This window comes from Embiotoca jacksoni, unplaced genomic scaffold (genome assembly GCF_022577435.1).
Source record: "Embiotoca jacksoni isolate LCO1_2020_lvr unplaced genomic scaffold, fEmbJac1.0.p SCAF_16, whole genome shotgun sequence".
Taxonomy (NCBI): Eukaryota; Metazoa; Chordata; class Actinopteri; family Embiotocidae; genus Embiotoca; species Embiotoca jacksoni.
The window spans coordinates 5,750,484-5,763,229 of record NW_027185296.1 but is presented as its reverse complement, the minus strand read 5'-3'; the positions used below and the strand labels follow the sequence as shown (position 1 = coordinate 5,763,229).

The window sequence follows — 12,746 nt, the reverse complement described above, 5'->3', positions numbered from 1 at the left end:
CTTTGATTATTTAATACACTGTTTATGAATAAATACAGCACGCGCATATACGTTACAACCGGACCACGGTTGAGTCCAGTCCGTGTCTTTGCAGAAGACAAAATGTTACATCTCTGTATGCCACTGGCACCACAAATGCAGGAGCGATTTGCAGTTTGTATGTGTGTAGTGCACGTGTCAGAGCCTGTGCTGGGTCACTGTTTAATGTCATTGGCAGTCTGTTTGTTTTCTGTCTTTGCTCTGCAGCCTCGCCCTGCTCCATTTCACACTCTGACCCCAAAGGCTCCATGTGGAAAGAAAAATAGATTAGAATCAGTGCTGCCTCACCACTCTTGACGGAGCTTTCAAGTATTTCACACTTTTCCAGTATTTTATTTGTAGTCTTAATATCCGTAATAAGATGCTTTTGTGGTTTTAAGTACCAAAATACATGTCTAGTTTTCCATCTCTAGAGTTCTACCAAGAACATGCTGCTTTGTCTGTGGTACGTTAATATCAATGATCCTCCCTTCTGATTGACTGGCTATTTTCTGCCTGACGCTCGTCCAGACCAACCACAGGTTTGCTTCGATCTTGTAGCTTTGTTAGCTCCACAACAGAAGGACCACTCGATGTTTTCTTCCCCATAAAAGGTTGGACAGTGGGCTGTGCTGAGGGCAGACATGTGCCATGACCGTGAGTTTGTGACATCACAAACTTATGGAAGTCCAAACAGCACCGCTGCTTTTCCATGGCCTGAGTGTTTTGGCACTTTCACAGTATTTATGTAGTACTTAGACCTGAGTATGAGACGAAGCAGAATTAATCTACGTTGTCGATGAATACAGTGTCCATCACTGCGTCACCAGTACTCATGTCATGTCGGTGTTGTGTGCTGGTTTCATTAGTGTGTAACATGAGTTTAAGGGCTACAGATGATATCTGTATGGAAACCATGGCTCAGTGGGTGTGTCTGTGTGCTTCTGCCTTCAGCCCGAGATGCAGACGAACGGGAGAAGTGGATCCACGCCTTAGAGGGAACTATACTCCGTCACACCCTCCAGCTCCGGGTATGTAACCAAGTGTGTGTGTGTGTGTGTGTGTGTGTGTGTGTGTGTGTGTGTGTGTGTGTGTGTGTGTGTGTGTCTCTAATCCATCCACTGCACAAAAAAGCTGTTTCACTTTGGGGCTCCGTGATGTTAGCTCGCCTGTTATGCTAATTCCTATGTCAGCACCTATGTTTGTACTTTGATCTTTTCCAAAGCAAACATGCAGCTTTGTAATACCTGAAGAGTAGAGGGGCGATTGATAAAGGCAAGGGCTGGTGAGCAAATGTGAAAACCCTGAGGTGAAGGTGAATATGGTGCCTGGATATCACAGCTTTCATCGTGATATCTTCTTTTGAGCCTCAGATGATATATATTTGCATAATTTATAAATGATGCAGAACCACAACACTCGTGGTGACTTTGCGTATCAGGTGTTGTCATCAGCATTCAACAGAACAGTGGAGATTTGGTGATAAGTCTTGTCTGTATAAGTGGATATGATGGTGACATTCATAAATGGAGGCTGGTGGCAATGCGTGGTGAGTTTAGCCGAGTTTTGGGACCCGTTTAACGGAAAGTGTGTTTAACTGCTCGCAGCCCTTTTTTGGCCTGCTGCTGTTTGAGTCTCTGTTTTCATGACTGTTTAGACAGAGTGTGTCTCTTTCCTGCCTCTGCTGTCCTCCAGTTGTTTCTCTGCCCGATCCTCCTCTCTGTACTCCTCCCCTAAAGCAAACCTTCCTGCTCGCTCCTTCCCATAATCATCGTCATCATCCACCTCTACCCGTCTTCTCCTCCTTTTCATAGCCACTCTTTTCATTTGCTCTCCCTCCTTCCCCTGCTTCCCCTCCCTCCGTTGCAAATCCGTCTGATGTGCTACGTGTGCCTGCTTGCTCGCTGCACACACACACACACACACGCACACACACTCATGCGGTGTTAGCGCGCTGCTGTCATAGCATCATGTGACTCGGCATTAACCAATCCAAAATCTGGTTGCTTGATCAACCAAACATCTGCCTGTGCTGCCTCATCCTATCAGAGTGGCTGCTGGTGCTTGTCCCTGCCAGCACTTGCTGCTGCTTTGTGTGTGTTTTCTCTTCTGCCTGTGTGAGAGGAAGTGTGCCGTTCCTGCCAGGGGAGGGTCCTGGATTAACTCGGCTCTGGCTGCCTCACAATGCTCAGCTGATAACTGCTGTTGAAGGATACATTGTAGCCAGACTGGCCTCAGTCCGAAGGCTGCCGTGGTTTATGTTGGCAGACGGCAGTGAAGATTGTTTTCTGTTTCTGTGTGGAGGAAGAAGAAGAGGAGGAGGAGGGAGAAAGAATGCAAACTTCTCTAGAGCTGTTGGCTTGTTGCTATTGGGAGAAATCGCCACAATAACGGAGGCAGCGAAAGAGAAAACGATCTTGTGTTAGGCTAAATGGCCTGAGAGATGCACAGGGTTTAATGCAGCATGTCCATTGGAGCGAGGCACCCAGTAAGTAAAACACACACACACACACACACACACACACACACACACACACACACACACACACACACACACACACACACACACACACACACACACACACACACAAACAAACAAAAAACGCCACTGCAGCATAACAAGAACTTTAACGGCTGCAGTGCGCTGCTGGGGCAGCAGCATTTTAAAGTGGGTCACTGCGTGGAAAGACAAACAGAAAGGGGAGGAAGGGGGAGGGTGACTGCCAGACCAGTGTTGTTTGTAAAGTCTGGTGTTGGTTGATTGGTTGGGTGGATTTGCAAGTGTTTATGTGTGAGTCTTTGCAGGCAGCTCCAAAATATTCCCACTATGTGACAGAGATGCAGTGTCATTGTGGTGGAGACTGCTGGAGGTGCAGGAGCCATCCAGGAATATTTCTGAAGCAGGGAGGAAGCAAACACCATGACGTGGCGGTGCAGTGGATGTTTATAAGGCCACCACCTGCCTCTTACTTTCCGCTTCCGAACGTATCTGCTCTGTCTGTCAAAAAACAACAACAATTTTCCCTCCATTATGTGTTTTGACACAGCATGAGGTATTGGTAGAAACAGGGTTTTTTCTCTCAACGCGTCAGCCTCATGTCTAGTTGTAATGTACAGTATAGTATATAATCTGTACAAGTAAATGCCATCTTTAAAAGGCATGTAATGTTTTGCTTCAAATTCAGTCTTTTAGTATTGTAAATAATCACATTATTATAGAAGGTTGTTGTGTGCTTTTTTTAATATAATAGAGGAGGGACAGACAGAGTTAATCCCCTCTGTGTCACTCACAGAAATTCACTGAAATTTGTAGTGTTTGTTTAGTCCTCGTTCTTTTTTGTTTTGCATTGCCATGTGTTTGGCTTTGTGTTGTTGGCATATTCATGTAAAAATTCCTACACTGTAATGCCTAACTGGAAAGACAGCAGCTCTTCTGATAAACTGAGGCATTTTACCTGTGACGTGAGCAACCAGACACGGCAAGTTTCTTTTAAAAACCCACACAGTAACTCATCCATTGAGCCATTCACATTCACATCCGCATCAACATTATTTAGATTTTTGCTCAGGCCCTCACGTGGCCAGCTATCTTTTTTTTTTTTCTTTTTTTTTTGTCGCACTAACAGAGCAAGCACCTTTGATTCTTTGAGGAAGTTTTCCCTGTTAACGGCAGTGCTTCATGGCTGCTGAGTTAACGCAGACTTTGTTCTCTATAAAGCTGGCATGTTTTTCCAGTTTAAACTTTAGCAGATCTCGTGCCGGAGCAGCTGCCAACAGTGTTAATGGCTTTTCTTCAAGTTCCTGTGAGATCGTCTTCCGTAGAAACAAAAGACATCTCGGGACACAGGAGGACTATGGGACGCAGAAAATCCAACGCAGCAACAGTAGCACCCAGCACGGTCTGATGAGAGCTTGATTTACTAACAGGATGCGCGTCTAGTTTGTCTGCTTCTTCGTGTCAGAGGCGTTGTTCTGTGTTTTTCCATGTCAGAGTAACTGCTGTATCCTGGCACACACTGTGTTAGTCATCTACTGAATCGTCTGGCTTGACGTGGAGGGGTTATTGCGCTGTCACTGGTGCAGAGTGTCCTTGCTACCGACAGGCTTAGGCTTTAAACGCAGAGTTATTTTTAAAGGACGTCTTGACTACATTTATCTGCTCATCTTCCTGTTTTCAGTTTTGTGTCACAGCCAACTAGGTTGTTCTAGGCGCTCGGGTGAGCTCAGACAGATAGAGACAGATGCGCGGTCATGTCTGTTCTGCCAATAGTCAAGTAATTACCTTTTAATGGATATTATGTAATGTAATTTTCTATGCCAGAGTTTCTGTGTGTGTGTGTGTGTGTGTGTGTGTGTGTGTGTGTGTGTGTGTGTGTGTGTGTGTGTGTGTGTGTGTGTGAAGTCTGTGAGGGTATTAAGTGAAGCTAATTAACAAACAATGAATTTGAGTGCACGTCAACCTATTTACACACAAAGTCCTCTGTCTGTGGCAAAATAATCTCCAGCCTTGAGTTTCCTGATTCAGTTTTGTTGAAGCCTGACATGTGTTGGCCTCCAGTCAGGCAGGCAGACAGACCTGCTGGCCTTTCATGCAGGCTAGCCTTCAAACAATAGTGTTCATATCTCCCCCAGTCCAGTACACCGCTGGAAGATTCTCCTGAACCATTGACGTTTCTGTTCACCATTTTGTGTAACAGTTTACAAAAACCTATCGGCCAGGAGGTGATGGAGACGAGCCTTTATATTTTTTTATGAATGGATAATATGTGAATCCACGATCCTGGATTACTGATTGTAGTTGTGTATTTTACTTTGAACATGCAAATACCAGCATGGCTTTTGGTTAGGGCTGCACTAACGGTCAGCTGTGTCTGTTTTCTTTAGGAGGCCGAAACAGGATTCGTTCCGAGTGTTCAAGACTTTGACAAGAAGCTCGCTGAAGCCGACGCCTATCTACAGATTCTGATTGATCAGCTCAAGGTAGGACTCAGCTTGTAGGACCACCTTCCTGACATAATCGTTTCATCTGGTACATTTAATGCTTGGTGAAGATATGAGAAATGTAAGCTATCTGCCAATGACTTTTACGTATCTACCTAAAGACCCAAAAGTAATATAGTCATTTTGAAAGAATTTCCACACAGATAAAATAATTTGTTGTTTAATTACAACCTAAAATTGTATCTAAATCTGTACGCTTATCGTATACATGACATGGCTTGTAAATTAATGTGTCTTCCTCTTATTTCAGTGATATTTCATTTTCAATCTGAATCTCTTTTTCAACAAAGCAGAAGTTAGTCAGACTCAGATTTGTAGTCGCATGGTGACAAAGCAGAAAATGATTTATTTAAAAAAGCAGCCACATATAAAATATAATAATGAAAGCACTGCAAATGTCCTTCCTTGGCGGGAATAGCTCGCTGCTTTTCACTACATTATCTCAAGCGAGATCATCCAGACAGATTCACCTTGCGATGCTTTGAATACTCATTTGACTGTCGATCATCTTAGCTCATAGTCCATCTGTCTTTTTTTCTCCCCATTTCATCTCATCTCTTGTTCTCACACAGCTGTTTGACGAGAAGATCAAGGACTGCAAAGAGGATGAATCACGCAGAGTGAGTACCAGCAGTGCAGTGCTGTCCTTGGGTCTCGGCTCTCTGGTCCGCGGCCCTTGCTGTCATTAGAGCCATGGCTAACAGCAGGGGGATGAAAAATGATTGCTGTCAGTGTAGTTTTTTCTGTTAAATATTGCAATTTGAGAAAAATAACTAGCTTTTTTTGTGAACTACTACCTAAAAAAGAAATTGTTTTATATAATCACTTTCTATGATAATAAGCATACTGCAAATCACATAAATCATAAATGGCTGGAAATATTTTAGTTTGTATATTTCTTTTTTATTTTCTGAACTTAAACGGTGGGCTCTGTAAGTTGCAAAGAAAATTCATGCCTCATCTTCTGAAAAAATAAGCGCTATAAATAATAGTAATTTAACACATACTGTGTAATTAGACTGATGCAGGAAATTTCAATGATTGGTTGTCTAATCCATATAATAAGACCATTTTCCCCATAAACTCCATCACTTCTGGTTTTGCCATTTTGTCTGGTCAACCATCATGCAGAGGTTGAAGTGCGTCACTGACTGTAAATGAGGAGTTATTTTTGTTCATAAAGCGAGTTGTGATTGGAAAGGGTTACTTTGTGCTGTCATGCCTTCAGCAGTATAGATACAGCAAAGATATTCAGTTTAGAGTGAGATGAGACAGATAAAACTAGCACTTCCTCACATTTGTGGCCAAAAAAGTTGTGGTCTATTTACCTCAAAAGTGACTGAGACGATTAATCAGCAACCAAAGTTAATCAGTTAATAAACTTAGTTTTGCAACTCTGACAGACTAACAGGCTTAAACCATCTGCTATATTCTATTCAATTCAATAAAATGGTATTTATATTGCGTCAAACCACAACACATCTTATTTCCTGGCACTTAACACATTAAAGTCCTTACAGCAGAATGTTACAACATTATAGAGAAACCCAACAATTCAACAATTCCCACATAAACTGGGAGGGGCAAAAAAAAACCTCCTCTTTAAGGGAGAAACACCCATAACTGAGGGAAGGAAAAACTCCCTCTTAACAAGTAGAAACCTCCGACAGAACCGGGCTCGGAGGTGGGCGGAGCCATCTGCCTCGACCGGTTGGGGTGAGGGGAGAGCAGAGAGGGAAAAGGACAGCATAGAGATCCAAGACATGAACTGTTGGTGGGCCGACAATCACAGAGCAGAGACATGCAGCTCCATGGCTGGGTACATCTGCAAAAGAAAGAACAGAAACTATGTGAGCGAGGGAACTGAATGGGGAGACAACAGATAATAAGCAAAAGCTATGGGAGAGAAAAAGCATGAAGTTAATGAGATGTAATGGTGATATATGAGTTATAGAGAGTGAAAGAGTGAGAGGAAAGAAGCTCAGTGCATCACAAGGTCCCCCAGCAGCCTCGGCCTATAACAGCAGAACTGCAGGATGGTTCAGGGCCACCTGAGCCTTTTGGAAACTCTGGGAACCACAAGTAGACCAGCATTCTGAGAGCAAAGTGCTCTGTCGGGATGATCTGCTTCTACAAGATCTCTGAGATACGATGGAGCCTGGTCATGACGAGCTTTGTAAATCAGCAGGAGAATTTTTAATTCTATTCTTGATTTAACAGGAAGCCGATGAAGAGAAGGTAAAACAGGAGAAATGTGATCTCTCTTGCTAAATCCTGTCAGTACTCTTGCTGCAGCATTTTGGATCAACTGCAGGGATTTTAATGAGTAATTTGTACATCTTAACAACAAGGAATTACAATAATCCAGCCTGGGAGTAACAAACGTATGAATTAGCTTTTTTGCATCACGCTGAGGAAGGATTTTCCTGATTTTATTAATATTACGTAGATGAAAGAAGGCAGTCCTGGAGATTTGCTTTATATGGTGGATAAAGGACAAATCCTCATCAAAGATGACTCCAAGGTTCCTCACAATGGTGCTAAAGGCCAAGACGATGTCATCTAGAGGAACTAAGTGATTAGAGAAAGAGTTTCTGAGGTGTTTAGGACCAAGTACAATAACTTCTGTTTTGTCTGAATTTAGAAGGAGGAAATTTTTGGTCATCCTTCATTCTTTATGTCTTTTAGACATTCTTTTAGTTTTACTAATTGATTTGTTTCATCTGGGTTTTATAGAAATATATAGCTGTGTGTCATATGCATAACAATGGAAGTTTGTGCAGTGCTTCCTGATGATATCTCCTAATGGAAGCATATATAGGGCACAGCACATGTTTGTGTACTAAAAAAGAATAAGTATTATAGTGACCATTGCTAGAACTGTTGTACTTGGGATTGACATTAGCTCCTCTCACGACCATTCAGTCCACAAAGCAGGTGTTGTTGTTTTTTACTCATAATTTTAGCTGAGTAAAAGAGTCAGTTGTGTTGGAGGAAGCATTTCAGTTTCAGAGTGTCTCAGTAGCCTATTATTTATTTTATCAGCAGCTGTGACTGTGTGTCTACTTCCTCCCTGAGTTTAATACTTATTGAGCACGGTGACTTCACACTGTGTGAAATGTCATGTAGACAATGTAAAACAACAACAAAAAGCTGCTGCAGTCAGTTTGACATCATCACCTTGATGTTTCGTCTTGGTTGTGCTTTACGTGCCATTCATCTGGTTGCGTCATCTCTTCTGCTTTTGACCCCTGTGTGTGTGCGTGTGTTTTATAACTTGTTTTTGGATGTTTACAGCCTGTTTTCTTTTCTTTCAACAGAAAATTGAAAATTTGAAAGAGACTACTTGTGTAAGTCGGAGTTTAACACATTTTCCTTCCTGTCTGTTGGTTTGAAAGTCAGTTCCTGGTTAATTAATTCCTTTGTGTTTTTCTTTCAGAGTATGGTAGAGTCTATCAAGCACTGTATTGTACTGCTGCAAATTGCAAAGGTAAACACATTATCACTGCATGTTCGATTCCCCTCTCTGTGGTCTGGTCTGCCATTTTACCATGGTCATTGTTCTTGTGAGACCACATGAGTGTGCACTGTGTTCCCTTGCGTCTCTGGGGGTAGTTCCCTGCTCACAGTTGCTATCTGGGTTGGTGGTTGATGAGGGTGTAGCCCAGTGCTTGTTTCATCACATGTTTTATTCAGCTCTCTGAAAGGAAGTGAAGCAATCATTTCTGCTTCATTTGGTTGTTAGGTGCGACTTGTTGCAATTTTTTAAAAGGCATCACATTTCCTCACAGATTATAGAAAACAGATTGGCATGCCAGAGCAAGCCTGTCCTTTTTGACACTGAGAGGACTGAGGATTTTACCATGTGATGAAAGAACCACTGCAAGTTGAGGGATATGACGAAGCTCCATGTGATGAGAGGGATGGATCTCATCGCTCTCTGCTAGCAGACGCTCAGGATGCTTTATGAAATGATTCTTGAACCTCCCTACACAAGCAGTCTAACACTGTCTTCTTAAAATTTTAAGGACCAAAGTAACGAACAGCAACACGCAAACGGACTTATAGTAAGTTTGACACTTTTTGTCCATGACAAAAATTTAAATCAAAGAGACTGCTAACTTTCTTTTCCTGCTGAATTGACTCTCTCCTGTAGAAAATCAGATAAATCGGATCTCTTTAGTGCATGCCGTCTAATTTGGAGATAACCTCTATCTCAAGCTGTTTCCCTCATTTCTGCCGCTGCAGTCTTTTGATTAATTTGATCCTGATTTCATCTGAGATTTAAACTCTTTTTAGCAATGGTTGGGAACTATTCGTCTCTTCATTTAGACACAAAATATGATTTGTCTGTACAAAATATGATTTGTATGTGCAAAATCCACATTGTTGCAGACTGTGTGTATCTATATATATGTGTGTGCGTGTACATGGACTATACATGTATGTTTGCATGCCTGCATATGAGTGTTGCACATCACTTCACCCACTAGTCACGAGTCAACTAATTCGCCATTGATTTATTGTGCACACACTGCCTGCTTATCGAACCACTGAGCACTAATAGCTGGAAAGTCACCCACAGAGCACTTTACAGCCTCTGCAGGTGCACTGTATTCATGTTGAAAGACATACCAGCCGTTCTGCATGCACCGACCACCGCACATATGCTTCAGATGAGTGGTTCTCAACTGGTTGGTTGCGACCCAAAGGTGAGTCGCAGGGCCTTTTCCAGTGGGTCGCAAATGTGTGGGGGGAAAAAAAAAAAAAAAAATAGTCGAACTTTTATTTTGAAATCTACAGAATTTCTGCTGCTGCACTTTTACTTTGAAGGACGTTTCTAAAAACGCAACCGGAACGCACCGCACGTGCGGTAGCCGTTTGCTAGCAGCGTTGCCATAACAGTAGCGACTAAAACTAACGCCGTTACGTCGGTGCTGGGCCCTCCTTCCGTTTTTGTAAACATGGTAAGGATGAGACAAGTTTGCCTTTTTAGTCCTTTTTTTATTTTTTTTTAATTTTTATTTTATTTTTTTTACCGTTCAATTTAAATTCTTGAAACTTATTGAGCGTCACCAGTTTAAACTTGTTTGAAAAGTTGAAATGCCAGTAGCTCCAGAGTAGTTGTCTAATTGGGTTTTTTAGCACTTTTGTTCCGTTTCTTTTTGTTCACGACATTATGTTGGTATTACTGCGCTATGTTTTAAGAAATAAGATTGGAGCGGCTTAAATATTTCAGAAATTTTTTGGGGGGGGCAATTTAATGACGAAGGAAAAAGTTGTCCTGAAACTGGATCAGTTGAGAACCACTGCTTTGGATTATTTACAACGACTTTTCTTTTCCAAACTAAACTGGCTCACAACTGTATTTCCATGCAAATGAATGCTACCTCTTTTTTTTTTTTTAAACAAGTGAAAATAGGCTGTATATTTACTCAACTATGATGTAATGCATATCGCTATTATGGCCGTGTAAGTGGTGGGGTACTAAAAAAAAGAAAGCACGGAGGAAGCTGGAAGACAGAAAAGTGAGGAGTGAAGTTCAAATGAAACATTTACTGAGAGATGAGACCGACACACGATGAACAGAAGCTATCTGCAAAGTAGAAAATCAATCTCCTGTATGTTTTGGAGAAAAAAAAAATGTTAGGCGGTGTGGTAATATGAACAGTTTGTAGAAAATGCTCTGTAACACATAGAAAGCCTCCGGTGTGGTTCTTGACCTGGGACTCTTCCCCCTCCTCCCCTCAGGGTCCAACTGCAATGCTCTTATAGCTGACTTAATCTGGCAGTCATTAAGTAAAGCATTACGCAGTATAAATAGTACACCATAAGATCAGTCTGCATATATCGCTGCACGCGTGTTAATATGCCATAAGCTCTGTGCTAAAGATGTCTTTAACTTCTACATCTCTGTCACGTTGCCCAGACTGTGGAGTAAATGGTAAACGCACTGTAGACCTTTGTTAAATGGGCGAGCGGCATGTTTGATTGACCTTGTCGAGCACTGCTCTGTCAAGACAAATGGCTGTGATTTATGTTCAACGATCAGTCTGGGGTGTTGCTCTGCTGTGAGGGCCACTTGCCGCATTAATATTACATTCACAAATATATATATATATATATATATATATATATATCTCGATCATGACACGGTGTTTTAGGCTATTTAGCTATAACTTTTTCTTGACAGCCAGCTGCTCCTCTCTCATCTGCCTCATCTCCCGCTTGCAAGACAGGTTGGTCCCACCATGACAGGCCGATATTTCTGTAATTGGCGATAATCAGTAGCCCTCCATTTACTTTTATGAAGGCATGTGGATGAGTTGAGCGTTGAGCAGCGCAAGAGGGGAGGTGGCAAGGAGAGGAACAGAAGGAGGAGGCTTGAAGATAAGAGACAGAAGTGTGAACAGGAGGGCAAATGGAGCTGAAATCTCTTACCAAGCCTCTCTCTGTGTGACATTTTCAACCTCTGATCACCAATTCCCATTTTTGGTTAACATTCAGATATCTTGACATAAAAACCTCACATCACAGCTCTTTGTATTCCTCAACCTAAACTCGGGGCACAGTCATAGCGCTGACTCGCTGTGTTTGTTCCTGTCAATCACAAATGATCTCAAAACTTTCCTTAAAAAACAGGAGGTCAAGTTTGAGTAATAGTATAACGCATCGCAATGACAACATGTCATTTCAGTGCTACCAAGAGGCCTGAGGGTAAGCTGAGGGGAGTATGGGTCGATAAGGTTTTGTTTTGTCGTCAGCAGCGGTCAGGGTCAATAGGTGGCAGTGATCCCATTTCACTGAGCCAACAGGCTGCTTTATAGTTTGCCCACTGACAAAAGAAATGGACGGTCTATAATTGTAATGGTAGGTTTATTATAACAGTGAGACAGAATGTCCAAAAAAAATTAAATTCCTGAAAATCACATCATATAAAAGTTATAAATTGATTTGCTTTTGATTGTATGAAATAAGTATTTGATCCCCTAGCAAAACATGACTCTACGTGGTGGAGAAACCGTTAGTGGCAAGCACAGAGGTCAGATGTTTCTTTTAGTTGGTCACCAGGTTTGAACACATCTCAGGAGGGATGTTGTTCACTCCTTTTTGCACATCCTCTACAAATCCTTAAGGTTTCGAGGCTGTCGCTTGGCAACTCTAAGCTTCAACTCCCTCCACAGATTTTCTATGGGATTAAGGTCCGGAGACTGGCTCGGCCACTCCATGACCTTAATGTGCTTCTTCTAGAGCCGCTCCTTTGTTGCCTTGGCCGTATGTTTTGGGTCATTGTCGTGCTGGAAGACCCGTCCACGACCCATCTTCAGTGTCCTGGCTGAGGGAAGGAGGTTGTCACCCAAGATTTTACGGTACGTGGCCCCGTCCTTCCTCCCCTCGATGCGGTGAAGTCGTCCTGTCACCTTAGCAGAGAAACACCCCCAAAGCTTAATGTTTCCACCTCCTGACGGTGGGGACGGTCTTCTTGGGGTTATCGTCAGCATTTCTCTTCCTCCAAACACAGCAAGTCGATTTGATGCCAAAGAGCTCGATTTTGGTCTCATCTGACCACATCACCTTCTCCCAAGCCTTCTCTGAATCATTCAGGTGTTCGTTGGCAAACTTCAGACGGGCCTGTACATGTGCCTTCTTGAACAGGGGGACCTTGCTGGCGCTGCAGGATTTTAATCCATCACGGCGTCGTGTGTTACCAATGGTTGTCTTGGTGA

General features: G+C 42.5%; 1 protein-coding gene across 5 annotated transcripts in view; it reads left to right on the top strand.

Annotated features, from left to right (window-relative positions):
- osbpl9 (oxysterol binding protein-like 9) overlaps positions 1–12,746 on the top strand; it is a 35,740-nt gene that overhangs the window by 11,820 nt on the left and 11,174 nt on the right. For 3 of the 5 annotated variants that reach the window (XM_069150459.1, XM_069150463.1, XM_069150461.1), the window contains 6 exons: positions 973–1,049; positions 4,903–4,998; positions 5,592–5,639; positions 8,340–8,369; positions 8,459–8,509; positions 9,048–9,086. In XM_069150459.1, coding sequence (XP_069006560.1) covers positions 973–1,049; positions 4,903–4,998; positions 5,592–5,639; positions 8,340–8,369; positions 8,459–8,509; positions 9,048–9,086 — 341 coding nt within the window. Of the gene's footprint in view, positions 1–972; positions 1,050–2,123; positions 2,507–4,902; positions 4,999–5,591; positions 5,640–8,339; positions 8,370–8,458; positions 8,510–9,047; positions 9,087–12,746 lie in introns of those variants that run through there. The other 2 variants (XM_069150462.1, XM_069150460.1) reach the window with 2 other exon arrangements.